Source organism: Phyllobates terribilis, unplaced genomic scaffold (assembly GCF_046119375.1).
Source record: "Phyllobates terribilis strain yellow unplaced genomic scaffold, ASM4611937v1 Scaffold_12__6_contigs__length_324123572, whole genome shotgun sequence".
Lineage (NCBI taxonomy): Eukaryota > Metazoa > Chordata > Amphibia > Anura > Dendrobatidae > Phyllobates > Phyllobates terribilis.
The window spans coordinates 61,829,059-61,848,945 of NW_027362772.1; the positions used below are offsets into that span (position 1 = coordinate 61,829,059).

General features: G+C 41.3%; 1 protein-coding gene across 1 annotated transcript; it reads right to left on the reverse strand.

Moving 5' to 3' along the window:
* Positions 1 to 1,566: 1,566 nt before the first annotated feature.
* Positions 1,567 to 12,532, reverse strand: LOC141172047 (guanylate-binding protein 7-like). The gene is made up of 11 exons (XM_073655837.1): positions 12,415 to 12,532; positions 9,935 to 10,122; positions 8,730 to 8,857; positions 7,681 to 7,790; positions 6,436 to 6,635; positions 5,792 to 6,034; positions 5,427 to 5,710; positions 4,416 to 4,628; positions 4,170 to 4,272; positions 3,705 to 3,898; positions 1,567 to 3,006 (listed from the first exon to the last, which is right to left on the reverse strand). Exons 2-11 carry the CDS (start codon positions 10,107 to 10,109, stop codon positions 2,836 to 2,838), a joined length of 1,821 nt encoding a protein of 606 aa, XP_073511938.1. The 5' UTR covers positions 10,110 to 10,122; positions 12,415 to 12,532; the 3' UTR covers positions 1,567 to 2,835.
* Positions 12,533 to 19,887: the final 7,355 nt, after the last annotated feature.

The following is a 19,887-nucleotide window of genomic DNA, read 5'->3' on the forward strand; positions in this document are numbered from 1 at the left end:
TGCATGTGCTATGATCATATTATCTGTCGTCTGGAGGAGCATGAATTGTAACTTCAGACTATACTGGCGGGAGATACGAAATCTGTGGGCCAACCAAAAGTTGTGAGACAGTGAGTATCGCCTGGTATGGGGGTAGTCGGCCCGGGGAGGGGATCTTGGAAGGGAGATGCAAAAAAATTATACATTCAACTTTATTACCTACAGAAACTTTCGATCCCCAGACACATTAGATTATTGTCAGCCAAATTGATGGGATCAGTTGACCATCTAATATGTATGGGTGTCTGCTGGCTGAGACACAGATGATATTGGGGGAGAGAAGGATCAACACATTGGAATTGCAATGGCTGATCTTTTTGCTCTCCCTGGAGGTGGCTTCCTCCTAAAGGAACAATAGCGTTCAGTCGAACTAAAGGTTCCAGTGAATGGAGGAGGCAGCCATCTATTGTATATGGGGGTAGATATGATTAAGATTTTAGGGTGTTCTCTTACCACTTGGTACCAGAACTGTACACAAACTTGAACCAGAATCCAAATACTGTTGAAAAGAATGGAGACCCGATCTTTGGATCTGGAAAATATTCTCTCTCTCCCTCATGGACTTCCCTCAGTACGCCGAAAATTAAAACGGACTTCCGGGAGAAGTCTGTATTCAGCGTTTTGCACCGGACACTGACTGTCTGGTACGAATCCCAAACTTGTGAGTTCAGGTTCACTCATCTCTACTTACCACTTCTATTGGGAGCTCTGATGCTCTCTCGCTATCCTAAATCACCCATAAATGGCTGCTGCATTCCCTGCCTCAGCTTTTAGACTGGTTATGATAGTCCTTCATATCGTAGGGCTACATCATGTGATGTGATATCTACAAGGCATTATGGGGAAACCTTTGTGGCTGAACTTGAGATCATGTCAGTCTTCTGTGACTGATGCAATCTTCTGCAATGTGTAAAAAGGGGATTTTTTTGCGGTTCTCGCAAATTGTCCAATTTCATAATATTAGACTCAAAGTCAATTCACTTCAAATTGATTCAATCGTCACTAGTATGGTGGTATTAGTCACATATGTGTTTGTTGAGTTTACGTGGACCAAGGCATCAGTGACCTTGTATTAGCATCGGAATGTCTTTCGACAAGACCATCTGATTTGTGTGGAGGACCTCCATTCTTTCTGCCAACAAAAGAGAAGGATCCTCTGGTTAGAATTTCAACATCTTCAATGGAGATAAGCCGATGCCCGAGGAGCCTGTCAATGTCTTTCTCCTCCTTCCCCGGTAAGAACACATGAACGCTCAGCTGAGCGCTCATGCATATGGGGCAGCCGGAGAGATATCTGTGTGACTGACGAACCCTTGGCTGACGGTGATCTCATGGGTATGGCCAGCTTTAGTGGTGCAGCCTCAGGCTTTGGGCCTACAACTTACAATGATTATATCGCTCCCCATAACATATTCATATGTCATAATTTTACACCTAATCTAAAGCACAATAACGTCTTTGAACAAAACAATCTTTATTTAATATTGTACAAAGAATTCCAGGAACAAAAAGGGGAACATAACACAGTAAATGTGGCAAATGTCATGGCAGTGGGTGAATATTCGATTCTCCTTTCCATGTTCTGGTGACCTATATACTATTTGTTCTACTTCATGGTGTGAACTGTTCAGTTTCTAAAAGCTATGAAGGACAATTCCAGAGCTAAAGAGATCACTCATAGTTTGCATAGCAACAGTCCCTGAAGGCCTTCCTTAGCAACGGCGAATGGTCACCATTTTGAGAGATTCTCGGAGTGATTCTTATCCCTTGTATATGATTATTACCAGGCAATCATCTATCTCTGTTTCCTTGGAGTTGCGATTAGACCCCCGAGTAAAGTTTATCTGATTCCTGCAATATGGCAGCTCTAATCTGGCATTAGAATAGTTAAAAATAATAGTAGGGGAAAAGAAAGGCAGAAATATAATGCTACAGCCCCGAATTTTTAAAAACTATTTTGTACATGCGTCGGCAAAAATGTGTGGAGTTTATGTAAAGCCCACCCAAAAGTGATTCATTTTGGCTAGTCCTTGGAGCAGGACTTAAAGGGGTTTGTTCACTTTTGGGGACTTGTTTTTTCTTACTTAAATGCATGTAATTGGGGCTAAAAAAACATTTTTGCAATTGGTTTGCATTAAAAATTTTGCACCATTTGCCTCCTATAGCCTCCCTGTTGCACTGGCTGCAGAATGAGTTAACTGAGATCCCATCAGTCAGCCCGCTATGCTGGTCAGATGGGGAGTTTGTAACACTTTTATTTGTACTTTTCTGAGCTCCTTTTAGCCTGATATATGACCACAGACCCAGGGAGGACATATCATTGGTATAACCTATGCAGCCACACAGGGGCTCAAGAGGTAAGGAGACCCTCTTCCAACTTAAAGTATGTAAAACTGTGCATTATGATGAGCGATTGGGCCCATATATTTTTTGTTGCATAGGGGCCCTCTGCTGTCTAGGGCTACTCCTGTAGAGACCACATCAAAGTTGATTAATGAAGGACAAAAAGAGCTTGTAAAAGCCAAAGGGGGCAAAATATGTAATGAAACCCAATTACAAAAATGATTTTTATCCCCAAATACATGCATTTAAGTAAAACAAACAAAATGTTCCCAACCACTTTAAATGGCTCTTTTTTACCTCTAGTAATGTTGGCAAGCATGCACACTATAGCCAGCTGGTGTGAACACTATTAGTATACTATTTTTCTATATGCTAACACTGATCCATAATTGTGTAATTCTTGTTAATACTGCTAAATAATGTGGCTATTGAATACATTTAAAGACAATGCCCCTATAGAAGAACTTTTTTAACAAATTTCCCTAAAGTTCCAGGTAAGAATGTCGTGATGATTTCATCCATTAACGATGTGGGTTGTCTGTTGTCGTCTCGCAATCGGCTAATCTCATCTTCCAGCATTTGACATTGCGTTTTGAACCCTCCTTTCATCATTTCTTCTTGTTCCTGAAGAGAAAAAAAACCATATAGTCCATGAATTGCCATTATCAAGATTTCTGCTCATATCCTGGTCCAGTTTTTGGCCTATAAAAATTGCCCAAGTTTATGGTTGGTGTATACTTGCTTTTGGTCCTCTACTTATGGTTTTTCATGTCAGCATCTAAATTGGTTGCAAGCAATAACAACTCACTCACAACTACCAAAATTGTCCACTCCAAAGATCAAAAGTCGCAGGTGTAGAAAGAGCAAAACACTCAGCTGCTTCATTCCTCAGTAGAACATAGTATGGTGGTAAGATCAAATTTGATCACTAGAGTTGGCGCAAGCCGATTCGTAGGAACCCGTCCTCTGTGTCCACCTCCGTAATCTGTGACCTCTGGACAGGAGCCATGAGAACCGCCTCTCTCGTCTCACCTCGTTGCATCCGCGCCTCCTCTTTTGATTAGCCGATCTGGTGTGACGCATATGTGATGTCATGCAAGGTCTACTAATCAAAAGAAAAGACATTAGGTAAGGTGGTTCTCAGGGCTCCTGTCCAGGGGTCACAGATCAGTGGCATGGCAGCTGGACCGGGTCCTGCATATCGATTTGCACCATCTCTAGTGTTTACCACGTTTTGGTATCTGGTCAAACCTAGAAAAACAGAAACATTGGTAGACAAACAAAAATTCCAGACCACTCTTGGGAAAACTGTGACACGTTACCTTAAGTTTCTCTTTTATCAGCCATTCGTTTTCTTCCTTTATCTTCTCCCTTTCTTCGGTCATTTTCTTTTCCAGCATTTTCATATGCATGTCATAACTTTCCCGTTCATTCGCCAGGTTCTTCTCCAGCTCCATGTTCGTCTGTACCATGATCTCGTTCGCTCGTGATGCGGCTTCTGCCTGTGCTTTTTGCTCTGTAGAAATAAATGTACATTGTAGTTTTTAGACATGTGTGGGTTACTTATGTCTACTCCATCGTTGCTGTTTATATACTTTATGCTCCCACTAAATTGATGGCATGTTCTGAAATTTCGTGAAAGATAAATGGCCCTACCAACCAAACAAATGATGAATTGGTTGTTATATTTATGAGGTCTTCAATGGTTGTTGTATTGTATCGTTGGTTCAATAGGTTCAGATCTAACCAGAGCAACATAGAGTTAGCATTTACTTTCAAACTCTTACCAGCCAGCTTCTTTTCTTTTTCTTCCAGAGTTTTATCTGCTATTAGGATGGTGGATTCCACGCTCTCCTTTTCTTTGAGGAACTGTTGCAAAACTTCCAGAGACTATGATGAAATTAGATATTGATCAGATAACTTATTGACTAATCTATGGCTTACCCCAAAGCTTTGACTATGAATCCGCCTGAAACGCATTAGCAAGCATATCTGCTTTTAAGATGTATTCAATGATTTACTTATTTCCTTACCTTCACCCCTTTGCCTTTGGCCCTTAGATAATTGGCTTCCAATGTTTTCTTCTCGTCAGTGAATAGCTTATATCCACCAGGCATAGAATACTTCCCTTCCTTTATTCCTTTCTCCATTTCAGCGCTTAGCTCCTGCAGTAAGGTTCTGGACTTTATCTCCGATGCTTGTTCATTTTGCTGCTGATATATTGCCTTTTTAATAGCCAACTCATCCTACAAGAGAATAACATTAAAAAAATTCAGCTTAAATTGGATATTTAGGCTTCCTGTATTTTGTGCTACTTGGCACTAACGTTCACATGCTAGTTTGCATGAAGGGGGTAGACGTTATTCTACTGGTTGCCCATGTGCATGTTCTCACTTTATAAGTATTAATACTGTAATATTAAATTGCTGTCACTAGAGTCATCTTTGCAACTGATATCACAATTATATATAGGGCTGCTTCCAGGAAGTAAGTCAGTGTGTGGTCAAGCACATGGTTGATGTACCACATTACTGAGCAGAGAAAGGAACTAATAGATAAGTCTAAGCCACAGAGCAGGGGTCTCAGAAAGGAGCAGCTTCAATGGACTCGGTAATGAGTGTCGGAGACACATGCCTCAGGAGAGAGGACATAGTTGTGGGCTGGTAAGTTGGTCAATTGGGACTCTATAATTTCATAGGTGGGGAGTGCTGTGATGCTGATATGCTGTGCCACAATGTTGGAGTGTTCTGTGCCAAAAATAAGAGTGTAGTCTTCAGGGACTGGTTTCGGCACTAAGGAAAAGGAGGTTAAATCATGCGTGGCATTTAAATAACTTGTGGTTGACCTATGTAACAGATGGATCTGGGTTAACTCGTTCTTTAACTCATGATTTGCCCAGATAGTGTCATTCAGTTCCAACTGTACATAAAGTCAGAACTGAAAAGTTCTATATCATGCCACGATAGTCCACCAAGAGTGACTCAGAGTCCAAAAAGTAACATTTGTCACTAAAGTTAGCTAAAAAGGAAGTTTACTTTACTTACTATTAGCCTGTACTGGTATTCATGATTTTCGTCTTTGAAGGAAAGTTTCATAAATACGTTCAGGGCTTCTGCGTGACATTCTTTGTCCAGGTTTAGAAGTTCATCTTGCGTTTCGGTTGGGAATTTGTTTACATGTTGACTCATCAGCTCGTCGTATTTGGATAAAGCGTCGCTTACGGCTCGGGAGTTCTCAATTTTTGCCAAAGCAAGAACGGCATTTTCCATAGATGGAATGGAACCGCTACGAATTGACTCTACGTAGGAGACTGCAATATCTCCAAGACCTAAAAGGGTTTGAATAAGAACTTTTAATAGCAGAAATTATGTAGGGAAAGTTTAAGTCATGTAATAAAGTAAGGACTTACTTCTCCCGGTCATTGTGTAGCCTCCTGATAGGGATTTAACTGGACTTTTCTCATAAATGAATTGACAGAATCGCTTTGTCTGTTGTACAAAAGCATGATCCAGCTGAGATTCCGCCACGTTATCCAGGTTCTGGAGATCAATCTTTGATGCCGGCCGATCAAACACAAAACATTTGTGTGAATGGAAGTAATGGAGGATGCACTCCCGAGGAAGGTTGTAATTTCGTACTGCTACACTCATGCCTAGAAGCAGATTGATTGTCTCATAAATAACAAATGTTACCTATCCACAAAATAGATAATAAAAGTATGATCACTGTGGGTCCAGTTGTTGAATCCCTTACGAATCCCAAGAACCGAGAGGTCAAAAATGCTTTGAGTGAACAAAGCATCACTGAGCATGTGCAACCACTGCTCCTGTTTTATCTGTTTGCACATTCTCAATATCACTTTATTCATAGAAGGTAATCTGGGCCCCAAGAGTTTCAGCAATCACACATTTTTCATCTATTGTTAAGGCAATTTAAGCATATCTTTTAGGAAAATGTCAGCACATTGTTGACTGGTGCCGGTAGCAATCTGCAGAATATTGAAAGTAAACGTTCACTTCACAAGGATCAAAATTTACAGATTAATGTGTGTACCTGACTTCAGCTTCAAGGCATTTTTCAGGTATTCATCTTCGGTGATGTCCTTTCCATTGAGTTCCAGTTTTAGATTAAAATCTCGGACACACCATACAAATGATGGGAAAAATCTCTTGAACTCTCCGGAATCATCATGAAATTCTAATTGCTCCTCGCTCGCTTTCACTTTTATTTTCTCAGTAAGTTCTGTCACAAAACTACAAGAAGTTAAGGAGTAATATATATATTTAGAACAAATATCTGTCACATCTCCTCCAGGACCTGCTCTGGCAACATCTACTTCTGTTACCAGACGCTGCTGTATTCATTCTACTGGCAGAGCTGGTGATTGAGGAGATGTCAGGACCAGAAGCTCTGGGTGGCGCTGGCTCTGTCAAGCCACTGAGCATAGGGTTGCTTGGACCTGTAGTGATATCTGGTCTGGCAGTATGGGTGTGCTGTTCACAGGTAGTTATCATCTCTCTCCAATTGGACAGCGCCGCACCCTATTGAAACTCCACACTTCTACTGGTAGCTGCTAGATATAGCTTACCTGGTTCAGTACCTGTGCAATCTGCTCATGCTTACTTGATTATTTTCCTGTTGTCTGATCTTGCCCCATTTCCTTACCATTCTTTTGCATTCTAATTTTGTACCATGACTGTCCTGCTGCTCTGACCCAACTCTTCAATATTTATCTCCCCCGACATCTGATTTTAATGGGGAATCAGGAGCCGCATAAACATTAAATGGTAAGCCGGTGCCTCCACATTTGGAGGGTTCGCCCAATTCACATCTAAAAGTACCTTTATGCATTAGATATTGTATCTGTGGTCAAACCGTTTGTTTGGCCCTCAGCTATTTCTCCCAACTTCTCCAAGCGTACTTACAATGTGGAGAGGAGAATAAGCAACTTGCACCTCTGGCGGTGGCTTATTTCCATCGAAATTAAAGGGTTTGGGCATTTGAATACATGCTATCCTTCTATCCCCCGACATCATCTGTAAGGGAAGAGTCAGGAAGCAACCATAATCATAAGATGATTGTTCGGTCCCTTGAAGTTGGAGGATTTGGCCAACTTTGATCTAATCAGTGAACGATTTAATCTAAGAGGAGATAAAGTATTCCTCTATAGGGCTGACTAAACTGTATATCTATGTCTCTGTAGAGTTGAACCACAATGACTCCATACAGTGTGGGGGGTTCAATGCACCAGATACTTCTAATACAGTAGAGCCATCATTAAGGTCACGTAAAGGATACTAGAGTTGGTCCATGGCTTGCTGGTCAATTGTGCCCACACTGTTAAATACCAGGGTGCTGCTAAGAAGAACAGCGAGGGCGAAAATCCAGGAATCGTTCTGGCTGTTTCCCTGAAATAAAAAATAAGGGATTTCTTAGGGTAATTAAAGGGAACCTGTCATTGGATTCATGCTGCTCGAACCATTGCAGCCAGGTATATTTTGCTATGAAACGATGCGGCATTTCAGAGACTACATATTATGAAAAGCCATCCGGGGATTATAGAGAGAGATCTACTCAGTCCAGTACATTCCTCGGAGGGCTTCTCCCCGCTCCAGTTAGTTGATAGGTCTCTATGTGCACACATGGGACAACTAGAGCGCGGAGGGGAGAAGCCGGCCCGACTAGCCTCGTCTCTGCCTATAGTCCTGATAGTTCTTCAAACTATGGTTTGTTTTTAAAGCGCTGCAGAGTTTCAGACGCACAGCCAAGCTCTTATTTCTGCTGGTAACTTGGTAAGCAATGAGAAAGCAACAAAAGACAGTAGGATGGTAATCCGAAATGTGTCTTCTACAATAAACATGTGCCCTAAAGAATAGTCTGGATTATGACTCTACTGTTTTATGTACACAGCTCCTCTGCAGACCTATGATTGCAGACTACAAACAAACTCTTGCCAATAATCCCAAAGGTTGGCTTTTTGAGGGCAGAGCTCAAATGTTGATAGGAATGTTGTCTCCAGCTCTTTCCTTATCTACTGAATGCAGTTGGAGTGTAGTGGAGTCACACCTGACTACAGGATCAGGGTTTGTAGTCTGTTACCATAGTGACACATAAGGGTGTGGAAGAAATTGTATACTGCATCAGTTAAGATATGCAAGTATCTATATCTGCATTTTTGTGTTTCCTTGGGGCCCAGGAGCCCCCTTAAACAACAGCAGAAGTATTTATAGTGGCCTCTGTAGAGTTTGTTATGAATGCCTGGAGAAAGATCTCGGAGCTGCGCTTGGCCGGGATCCCAGAGATTCCTATATATGGATAACTCTGGCTGCAGAAATGTTTACACTGACCTTCTCCACATCGCCCAGTCCTTCTGTATCCAGCAGAACAAGGGTATGATCACGTTTCACAGGGTGAGGGACACACCACATCCAGATACCTTTAGTCATGGATTGGATTGTGGATCCCAAAGAAAAACCTGTATGGGAAAAGCAAAATTCCTTTGGATTTCATACAAGAGAGAGTAAAACCAAGGCATATAGTCATATTCAATGTGGGCCCATAATAGAGTGCAGTTCTAAAGGTCCAGGAAGAAAAAAACCATTTGGAGGTCACTTTGGAACCAATCCTATATTGCAGTAGTGTTTAATTCTAGTGGTGAAATTTTTTTTTCCAGTAGCCCAACTCTCTTTTTAAAGTCACATCCCCTTCTTCCTCTTCTTCACCTAACAAACGTACGTTCTCACGTAATTTTCAGTGAAAAAGCCAAACTTTTCTGTAATAAAAAGGGCATTAAAAAATGTGGCTTTAAATCTGCTCTAAAATGCTTTAAAAAGCAGCAAAAACTGCAACAACCAAAGCAGATTGCGATTGCATGTTTTGGTGCAGACAACTGCAGAAAAAAATGCAGTGAAAAAAAATACAGCGCTTTTTGCCCTTGAGAACATGGCCTTAGGTTCTAGGTGGTTTGGAAGGCTTTGGCAGCAGCCTGGAGTTTTGCTAACACTTTGGAGATCTGAGTGGCCTCCTGTTTTTCTAAGAGCCCCCAAGACATTCCTGGGAAAATTGGTAAGTGTTCAAATATATACTCTGAATAATTATTGGAATTTTTCTACAATACATTAAAGGCCCCTGAGAAAAGTAGTCCTAACTAGTTATGAGCGAGCATGCTCGTTACTCGAGATTTACGAGCATGCTCGGGTGTTTCCCAAGTATCTTCAGCATTCTCGGGTGTTATGTTTGAGTCACTCCGTGTGCATGATTTGCGACTGTTTGACAGCTTTGACAATACATGTGAGAAATGCCTGTTTCTTAGGCATTCCTCACATGAATCAAAGCTGTCAAATGGTCACGAATCATGCACACAGCGTGACTAAAACATAACACCCGAGCACGCTGAAGATACTCGGCGAGCACCCAAGCATGCTCGCTGAAAGGGTTAACAGAACATACTCACTCATCACTAGTCCTAATCCAGGGATTTTGGCAGATCGACCAACCATCTAATTTGTATAGGAGTCTCCTGACTCTCCCCAGACATGATGGGGAGTCTTACCATTTTTATGTCCTGCCAGCTTGTTCATCAGATAAGACTTCCCTGTACGGTATTTCCCAACTATGCCCACAACAACCACCTTCTGGGTAAAGCGGGATAAAATGGTTAAGGCTTCTTGATTAACTTGGATTGTTCCATCGTCATGGTTCTCTATTAAACACACTGGGTACTCCATTTTTTAAAAAATTCTGTGAATTAAAAATTAAAAAGTTAGAAATGTTATTTCCACTGTGGGCATTGTGAGGTTGTGGATACTTAGAAATAGCACCACTCTTGATCTTTGGCTGTGTCTGGTATTGCAGTTCAAGAGCTTGATGCCACTAGAGATGGGCAGATCGATTAGCGGGACTCCAGTCCATCGGCCAGGCCAGAAGTCGCTGAAAAGAAGGCTCGAGACTCTCTTACCTTTCTGGAATCCCAGTGCGTCTTTTGATTGGCGAGGGCTGGCACAACATCATCACTATGGCATATCACACTGATGACACTGTGGCAGACTTGATAATCGAAGCCTCGCCAGGGATTCCGTAAGGTAAGAGATTCATGAGGCTCCTCCAGGACCAGAGACTATCTAGCCGATGGACCGAAGTCCTGCAAATCGAACAACCCATCTCTAGGTCAGAAGAGCATGGTAGGCAAGGTTAGGTCCTAGCTCTGCAGGATTTAATGAGATGCACCTGCCTATCTTTTACCAGTACCAGGGCCTGTGTTTACTAGGTGTGTCAGTCTGCTGAATGAAGCAGAGTCGAGTATGCTGCTGGTGAGTTACCAGCCAAAATTTGAGCTGTAGCTGGGAGAGAAACATGCCAGAAACTCTCTCTGAATGGAGAATGCATGGGTCAGCTAGGAAAGCTGAGCAGTCTGTGTGTTGGAGCTGCAGAGAAATGTGTGGAAGATGCAGCCTGCTCAGTGTGAATTGTGCCCGGATTTGAACACTTCTGTTTTGCGCTGGAATCTGCTGGAGCTCGGGCTGAAGGGGATACCGAGACATGGTAGGATCGTGCCTCTTCTGTGTATAAAGTTTGCTGGGGGAGAAAGGACAGTAATCCGTTCAGGAGTGCCTGCACTAACATATATGTAACTTATATCCTGCATTTTCACTAGCCTTCCCCTTCTGCAGGCTCTATATCTAATTTTTCAGTTGTCTCTGAGCTAGTGGATGAGTAGATGGAGACTATCTGCTATAATGTCTCCTATGCACAGAATACAAAACATGAGGGATTCCTTCTCTCCTATATTTGTGTGGCAAATGCTCAGAAGCAACAGCAGCAGCATGTAGGACATTATACAGAAGTACTGAGCAGTGTGGTTGTGAATCCAGCTCTGGGGTGATATCAAATAATTAGTGTGTGTGTCTCTCCATTGACTTAGGGAGCTATCATCTGATCCTTAACTAGCTGGGCAGTCCATTTTTTATTTGTGACCAAGACAGATTTTAACTTTGTGTTCTTGGAAATTAGGGGCAGAGAAGAAGTGGCTCATGAGTGAAGAAAGAAGCAGATTTCTCTTATAAGATGTATTACAAAGTTGTATATATTCACTAGTACTATAAGTTTATGAAATTTGTTTTGTTCTGATTTTATTCCAGCTGACCCCCACCCAAACCCGAGTGTGCCATTTACTTTTTATTTATTATTTTTAATCTGCCATACGGTTCCAGCCATATGAGCCAATAATTTAGTGCTAATTTCTATAGCCTTTTCCAATGGGGCGGTGCTCACAGTCTAAAGACACACCCCCTTGTAAAGACAATAAAAATTAGCAGTACATTTTTAAAAAAATCACGTATAGCAGATATCAAAAAAAATACACAAAATACTTAGCAATGCAAAAAAGGAGCAAAAACTGCCTACTCTTTTCCTGGTCACAGGTCCTCTTTGAAATTTATTTCATTTTCTCCATTTTTTTTTCTTTTTAAGGTTCCCCTTTTTTCTTATATTCTTCAAATTTTGTACCTTTTTGAAGTCAATTTTCTACTTATTCATCAGTATGGTTTGTTTTGTCCTTTGTCCACCATTGCAGGCATGGCTTTTTTTTAAATCCCGATAGTTGCAACTTTTTAAAAAGTTGCAAACTTTTTATGCAACTTTTGCCAGGAATCTTTTTTTTTTTTTTTGGCAACAAATTTTATTGCAAATGTTAAAGTTTCAATTAATAAACCTGCATGCGCTGGTAAGAAGAATTGGGAGCAAATTAAAAAGCAGGGAATGTAGGAAATAGCAGAGGACAAAACAAAGGAAAGTGATTTAAAAAAAATGCAATTGATGAATTGGTTCTTATGGAAAGGAGAAATTAATATGTAGTTCCCTTGAATAGGGAACATAGTTTCTCCCTAAGCTGATACATGTCACATTGTCTCAGGACTATGGATACAATCCTTCTCTCTACACACCAAGCTGCTAAATCCTCATCTACACTTATATAACATAAGACTTTTTCTGCAAACAAAATAAAGTGCAGAAAAGTAATAAAAACCCTTTTACCGTGCAGAGAAGACCCTCCCGTCTGTGCTCCGTGCTCGGCTATCACTGCAATTCTTTCTTCCTCTCTATTATATTATGTAAACTGAAAGCAAAAGTAGAAAGATCGAAAGATCTCATTTCCTTCCCTCCCCCCATCACATATTTCAAGCGTGCACTACACAAAAATAGAATTGTTTGGGTATTTTATTCTTTAATAGGAATAATAAAATATAGATGCTTTGTTCCAAAAACAGCACCACACCTGTGCACTGTTTGTGTCTGGTATTGCAGTTCACGTTAATGGACTGGAGCTGAAAGGGTCTGGGGGGGTCAATAAAAAAAACCCTTTCCCTTGTTCTCCTATCTGTACTTTATACTTCTAACACTAGTGGCGTTCTGACCCCATCTTGCTGAATTACGACAAAGTCATTCCGGATGGGAATGTTTTGACTTTTCATTGCAAAAATTCACATAGTCTGCTAAATTGATGCTAATTTGTTAAAAAAATGTAGGTGTATATAAAGGAACCTAAGGGGCAACGTTTCTCTTTGTGAAGAGTGACAAGCCAGGCCTGGCATGTCAGAGTGGGGAGACTTACAAGCCATGCAGGGCCAGGCCTGGCATCTCAGAGTGAGGAGACTTATAAGCCATGCAGGACCAGATCTGGCATGTCATAGTAAGGATACTTATAATCCATGCCGGGCCAGGCCTGGCATGTCATATCATAGTTAGGAGACTTATAAGCCATGCATGCTCCTCTGGGAAATTAATTATGCAAAATTGCCTCTTCAGAAAGAAAGAGGACTAGAACTCTAGTGCCACCTAATAAGGGCTCTTTCACATGTCAGTGTCTCCGGTACGAGTGGCAACAGTTTCTACACATACTGTGAACACTGACACACGTAGACACGTCAGTGTGTTTCCACAGTCCATGTGTCTGTGTGCTCCACACGCTGACATGTCTTTTCTTACACGCTGCATGGTCCGCAAAATGTCTCACGCTGAACACACACGGATGACATCAGTGTGTCATCACTGTGACATGTACCGGCGCCTGGAAATCAGTGTACAAGTTCCAAGCGCCGGGTGCTGAACACTGCCCTTATCATTGTCCCCTGCTAGCACTGTGATCAGCACCAGCAGGGACAATGGTGACATTAGTAGAGTCTGTTCCCACAGTGTCCCTATGTAATAATAAGAATAAAATAATAAAATCCTTATACTCGCCTGTCCTAAGTGTCCCCCACTGTAATCCATGCGACCGATCAGCAGAGGAGCCAGGGAGAATGATTCACTCCAGCTGGCGGAGCCCTGCACTGAGCTCACTGAGTGACAGGACACCGCTCCTGAGCTCAGCGCAGCTGCGGGGCCGCTCATTCTCCCCAGCTCCTTGGCGTCAGCGGTCAGAGAATTACAGCGGGGGACACTTAGGACAGGTGAGTATAAGGATTACAGCAGGGGACACTTAGGACAGGTGAGTATAAGGATTTTCAAAAAATCCCTATACTCACCTGTCCTAAGTGTCCCCCGTGAGTTGTACTTTTAAATGACTCCATTCATTTTATCAGCTAATGCTCTGAAAAGCAGAAAAAAAAATCCAAGTGCATCGAAATTGCAACAAAAAAGTGCAATTCCACAATGATTTTTGTTTTTTTATTTACCATGTTCAATATGATTCTTCAGGTCAGTACGAGTACGCAGACTGGGGGACAGTCCTGTAGTAAAGGCACTGGATGTGCTGCTGCTCTTATGTCTATGTCCCCATTGGGGCTCACTACTGTGAGCCCCAATGGGGACAGTGCCGATAATGTCAGTAAAATTAATGGCGTTATAAAAGTGAGTAAAATAAATAAAAAATAAATAAATAGAGGTGTCCAGTGCACGTACAGGCCCATCTGGCAATTGCCAGTATTAGTATACCCAAATGTCAAAGGATAAGTATATTGAAACTTCCAAAGTAATATACTAAACAGCAAATAAAACTAGAGTAAATACACTCAGTTTTATAAGGAAGGCACCAAGATTATTAAAATGAAATATTTTATTGAAGACAATTTTTAAAATCCTTTAAAATGTGTAATGCAGAGACTGTCACTTATACAGTTCACTGACATTTTCAGACATTTGTAGTTTATACAAAGAGAGGAAGCTATGTACTGATGGGTATCATTTAGAATCCCACATTGCAATAGTTCCATACACAAGTGATTCTCACTAAATTAAAATATCATCAATTTTTGTATTGAAGAACTGAAATAAATTAACTTTTTGATGAATATCTAATTTAGTGAGAAGCACTTGTATATCATTAAAGTGCAAGTGCCAAATGGGAGGTTTGTGTAGAAAAGCAGCAATTATTATATATACAAAAAAAGAAAATATTTCAGCTCAAGAAAAAACCTATACACATCTCAGCAAGAAACAAGTCTACTTTGCGGTATTCCCCTAAAGTAGATAATCAAATGGTTGTGTACTTACATATGTTTGTTATCTGTGTCCGCACATGCTAGGGCTGCCGTCCTACCCCGACGACGCCGTTTCGCCTATGCTTCTTTCAACAGGGGACGGTAACTGATTCCTGTGTGTGCATTATTTTATATGCTACCTGTCAGCTGTTTGGAATATCGCACTAAAGGCGGTGATGTCATGGTGCATGCGGTATTAGCCAAACTTCCTTATTGCCAAAGGGACTTCCGATTCCGCAGCCCCTGACATGCTATGTCTAATGCGCAGGACCGGAAGTCAAAGGGATCGGTAAACTGCACAAGCGTGCCTTCTGCTGGTGATTCTCCTTTGACTTCTAATTGCAATGTACAAAAGGGGTGTTTATGTTAAGTTACGCGGGGGGAGGGAGGATGAGAAAAGAATGAGGAAGAAAAACAAGATAACAAGGGTAAGTAATTCAGTACCATATTGAGTAATTACAAAATCATTGGATACAACATAGAATTTGTCACGGGTGTGTCAGATGTGACAGTCGCTCTGAAGTTGGCTGCAGGAGATCTCTTCGTGTGGCATTACAGACAACTTTTTAGATCTGTCTCACTCTAGGACCCAATGGCTACCTCGCTCCTGCTAATTGACACCCAGGCCTAAGTGTTTAAATACTTCCTGTTTTCTATAGGGAGGTGGCGGTGATTCTCTCATGTTTCCTTGTGAAGGCTTGGAGCTACTGCAGTTGTTACTTCCTCTCTGGTGCTAAGAGGATGTGTGTGCAATCTCTCTGAAGTCGGCTCAAGCTAAGTTACTCTCCCCCGTGTCTGTCTACCTTGTTGTCTTTAGTTTAGTGGGAACTGACTAGTGCTCATCCCCCTTCCCTAGCCAGGGCCTAGCTCTAGGGAAATACAGGGTTTTAGGTTCCTGTGCGACGATTGGTGAGGAACCAATATAAGGATGATAGGGGACACAGGTTGATATCAGATCAGCCTAGAAGGTCTCCACTCCCCCCTTTCCATAGTGTCTGGGCTCCCTTCCACTCATCCCTTCTTGTTGCACTTAGTCTTTCCCACACCTTGCATGACTGAATTGGCTTAATTCATGTGAATGGGGAAAAGTGAGACAAATTATATTAGGGAGTAAGTGATAAGTGAAAAAGGACTGGGAGAAAGAAGGGAAAAGGGGTGTGTTTTAACAACAAATACTATAGAAACATTACAGTAATAATAAAACAGTGTCACTAGGTAGTGCAAGTGAACATATCCGTTCTGGATCTATTTGAATCAAGACACAAAATACGAATGTGAGGAGTTGATGTGTCAAACTATGACCCCAATATGGAGAGTGTAAAGAAATATATAATGGAGCTAAAAGCCCATGGGTGTATATAATGATAATTATGGGCTAAAAAATAACCTTTAATGCAAATATTAAATATTAAGGGAATGCCAATTAATACGTTTTAAGGGATATAAAATATTAGAGGTGTCCCAGTGTATGCCATTGCTTATTTAACAATATTCCCAATTATAATAATTCTATAATAATAATTATGGGCTAACAGATAGCCAGGAATAAAGAAACATAAGATATTCTGCAAATAGATAAATATTAAGTGATCACTTTTTAAGGGATTTAAAATATTAAAAGTGTCACAGTGTATGCCAACTATCTTAGTCTGATTTGGACATTCTTTTGTTTTTTATTTGTTGTTTACTCAATTTCCAGAATTGCCAGACGGCCAGTCACGCCCTGCCATAGTGTCATGATTTTGTGGGCGCAGATTGGTTGCTGTTAGCTCGTGCAGGCTGTCAGGAATGGTCAGGTAGCCAGGTCAAATCCATAAGGGCAGAAAAGGAAAAAAAACGCTAGGTAAGAAAAAAGCCAAGAAAAAAGCTGGTGTCAAAGACAAGAAATTTCACTTGAAAGCCTGAGCTGTAAATCAGGGTGAACCAGGCAAGAAGAGCTGTATCTGGCAGTTTTCAGCAGGACGTTGGGAGCTTTTGCAAAGTATGTTAGTGTCAAATTGGCCAAGATAGGGAGCTGATTACTCTAGCTGACTGTACACACAACCATACTGCCAAACTGGATGGCACTACTAGTTCTAGGCACTCTTGTCAGTGGCGAGAAAAAGCCTGCGCCGCCCAGAACGTCTGGTCCTGATGTCTGCGCCAGGACTAGCAGAATGAATATGGCGACACCTGGTGTCAGGTGCAGAATTCGCAGGTCCCAGTGGAGATGTGACATTTATTTATGTAAGCCAACTTTCCTCCTCTGTTCAAGCCTGTTACCTCTTAGAGAGAACTTATCACTTGCTAAAGAAAAATTTAGTTAAAATACATGGTAAAAATCCGAGCGCTTCACTCTTTTCTGTTTTTCTCTGCGTTGCTCCATTGCAGAGATTTTCACATTTGTTTCTTTTGGAGAGCAATATGTGAAATCTCCCCTTGCAGACCAACTTTCTTCAATGCTTTCTCTGTGGGTGTCCTTCCCCTCTCTCATTCAGACAATGCCCATCACAGCTCGGTAGCTGATCTACAAGTCTCGCACGGTCGAGCTGTGAATGGTAGCATTATGCCCACATAGAATACTCTGCAGCAATGCCCCGTTGCACTGCAAGCAGAGATTTCACATGCTGCACTCCAGTAGTAACAAGTGTCAATATCTTTGCAAAGGAACAACGCAGCACAAAAAGGAAAACTGTTGCAGAATCAGGGGAGCTCAGGTATCTTTACAAGATATTTAACTAAATTTTTGGAGCAAGTGACTGATCCTCTTTAAAGAGACAGTTTAATCTCCAAGCTTGTTGCTTCCTAGTAAGCAAAATTCACATGTACCATTGCTAATAAGCCGTCTGTATTGTTCTCACTAACAAATCCGTCCAGTAAAAGCTAGTGTATCCATTCTATTTAAAGGGGCTGCCATACACAGAAATAAACTAGGAGACCGCAAGTTTGAAATTGTAGGAGCTTTTCTAGCAACATCAATGTATTCTTGTTTTAGTATTTTAGCCAGAGAATCTGGAATATACTGTATATGTAATAATTTCCACTTTGCAGAAATAATCACTCTAAACAATACTGGGAGGATGGAACATCCTGTATCCTGGTAGTTTAAAGCTCCTTCCACTTTTAGACCTTGTGACATCCTACAACGTGTCTTACTCTCACCTACTTTGCTTGACATAAGACAGATTGTAAGTTTTGTAAAACATGTTGACTGTCTCTTACACCACCCGGTGTCTCCAACCAGAGTCTGCCACAGATTATCCACTTCAGCTCTTAACATTTCAACAGGACAAAAACTTTCAAATATATAATAAACTAATTCTGAGAAAAGCTATCTATTAGCATGATTAATTTAATAATGTCGTCCTAAAACAAATATATGATGCGTTCTAATAATGACACTTAATAATGCCCAAACAATAGCCATAGACAGGCGCAACATGATGTTATTGTACTCTGCACTAAAAGCTTCCTCTATTCAAAGCACTGGTCCCCAGACTTTCTGGAGCCAGTGATCCCTGATGAATATTGGAGTTTGCATCGATCCGATATTTATGGGAGATATATTTTCGGCATTGTAGCGAAAGGACAAACACAACGCATTCACTTACATCTCCATAAGGCCATTCTAATCAGTCCAATTTAATATGGATGATGTTATCCATGCCATGTTTCATCTCTACAGAAAGTTAAAATTGTGATAGGAAATGTGACGACAATATCTACTTCCTAGGACCTCCAGTGGCGAGATATGCTGTAAGGTGGGATCTCATTATTCTCTAAAGGTCTAGCACATCCCACAACCAGCCCCCTATATGAGCTCACCAAGGGGAGGTATGTGGGCGTAACCTTGATCTATTAAAAACCAGAGTTTGGGTTTCTGTCATTGTTCTTTTTGGAAGACACATTTTGGTGTGAGGGTGTCCATTTTCCTAAGCGTAGCGCTTTCCTCCATAAAGATAAGAGCCATTCCTGCAACATCAGGTTTAGTACTTCTTTTTCATTATTCCTTTTTTTTTATGTAATTGTATATACTGTATATATTATTTAGTGATGAGCGAATGTGATCGCCCGAGCATCACTGTGCTCGATAAGCTCGGCACTCGGCGAGTATTTCCGGGTTGCTTGGGTGGGAACTCGGGTCCCCTCCCTGCATGTTTGGAGCTCTTTAGAGAGACAATGAACATCCAGAAATTGCCTGCCATGCACTGTAATGCCGTAGTCATGTTGGTTGTGGGCATTACAGAGATTGGCTGGCCGCACAGCGTCATCAGGTCTATATAAGACCTGGCGCCGCTATGCTCGTCACATTCACTCCGGAATCAGGCAGAGTAGGGATCGCTGCTGCTGCGTCAGGGAGAGATTTTCTTTTTTATAGTTAGTATAGGTATTCCACAACATATATATATATATATATATCCAACTGAACTAACAGTCCTTCTGAGGACTAATCCATCTGCATATATTCAGTGGTGATAGCAGGAGTTAGGCAGGCAGGCAATGTAGACTGCAACGTATGATACAGCACAAGAGGGTCCATTGAACTTCCTGTCTGCTGCTCCTGTAATAATTACAGATATTTGTAGACATAGCCCCAGATATCAGAGGTCAGGGCAAATCTTTTTGGGGTTATTTGCTTAAAAAGGAATCCAGAGTACACAATTTTTCTGCTCCATTTGCTTGTTCTCACTGCAGAATAAAGCCAGATCTGTTCCATATTTCAGCAATAAAAATCCAGAAATTTGAACTGAACGTGGAAAATATTGGTCTCCTTTTCCATTCTGTTGCAGTGTGTTGGTCAAGCTATTCTCACTAGGTGTCTGTGAAGAATAGTAATAGTAAATTACAGGCCTGCTATTTAAATCCATGGTTCTCTGTCAGACATATCACCTATAAGAATGTTCCAAAATCAGCCATTTCTTCATTTCCATTCTGTTGCAGTGTGTCGGTCAAGCTATTCACACTAGGTCTCTGTGTAGAATAATATTAGTAAATTACTGGCCTGCTATTTAAAATCGTGGTTCTCTGTCAATAGTATCACATAAAAGGC

Bases quoted from the DNA above. Each gene is read 5' to 3' on its own strand.
- LOC141172047 (XM_073655837.1), bottom strand. From the start codon at position 10,109: ATGGAGTACCCAGTGTGTTTAATAGAGAACCATGACGATGGAACAATC. The intron at 6,636-7,680 runs GTATCCTTTACG...AACTTCTTGTAG, and splicing joins CAAGCCATGGACCAACTCTA to TTTTGTGACAGAACTTACTG. The intron at 4,629-5,426 runs GTAAGTAAAGTA...ATTCTCTTGTAG, and splicing joins AATACCAGTACAGGCTAATA to GATGAGTTGGCTATTAAAAA.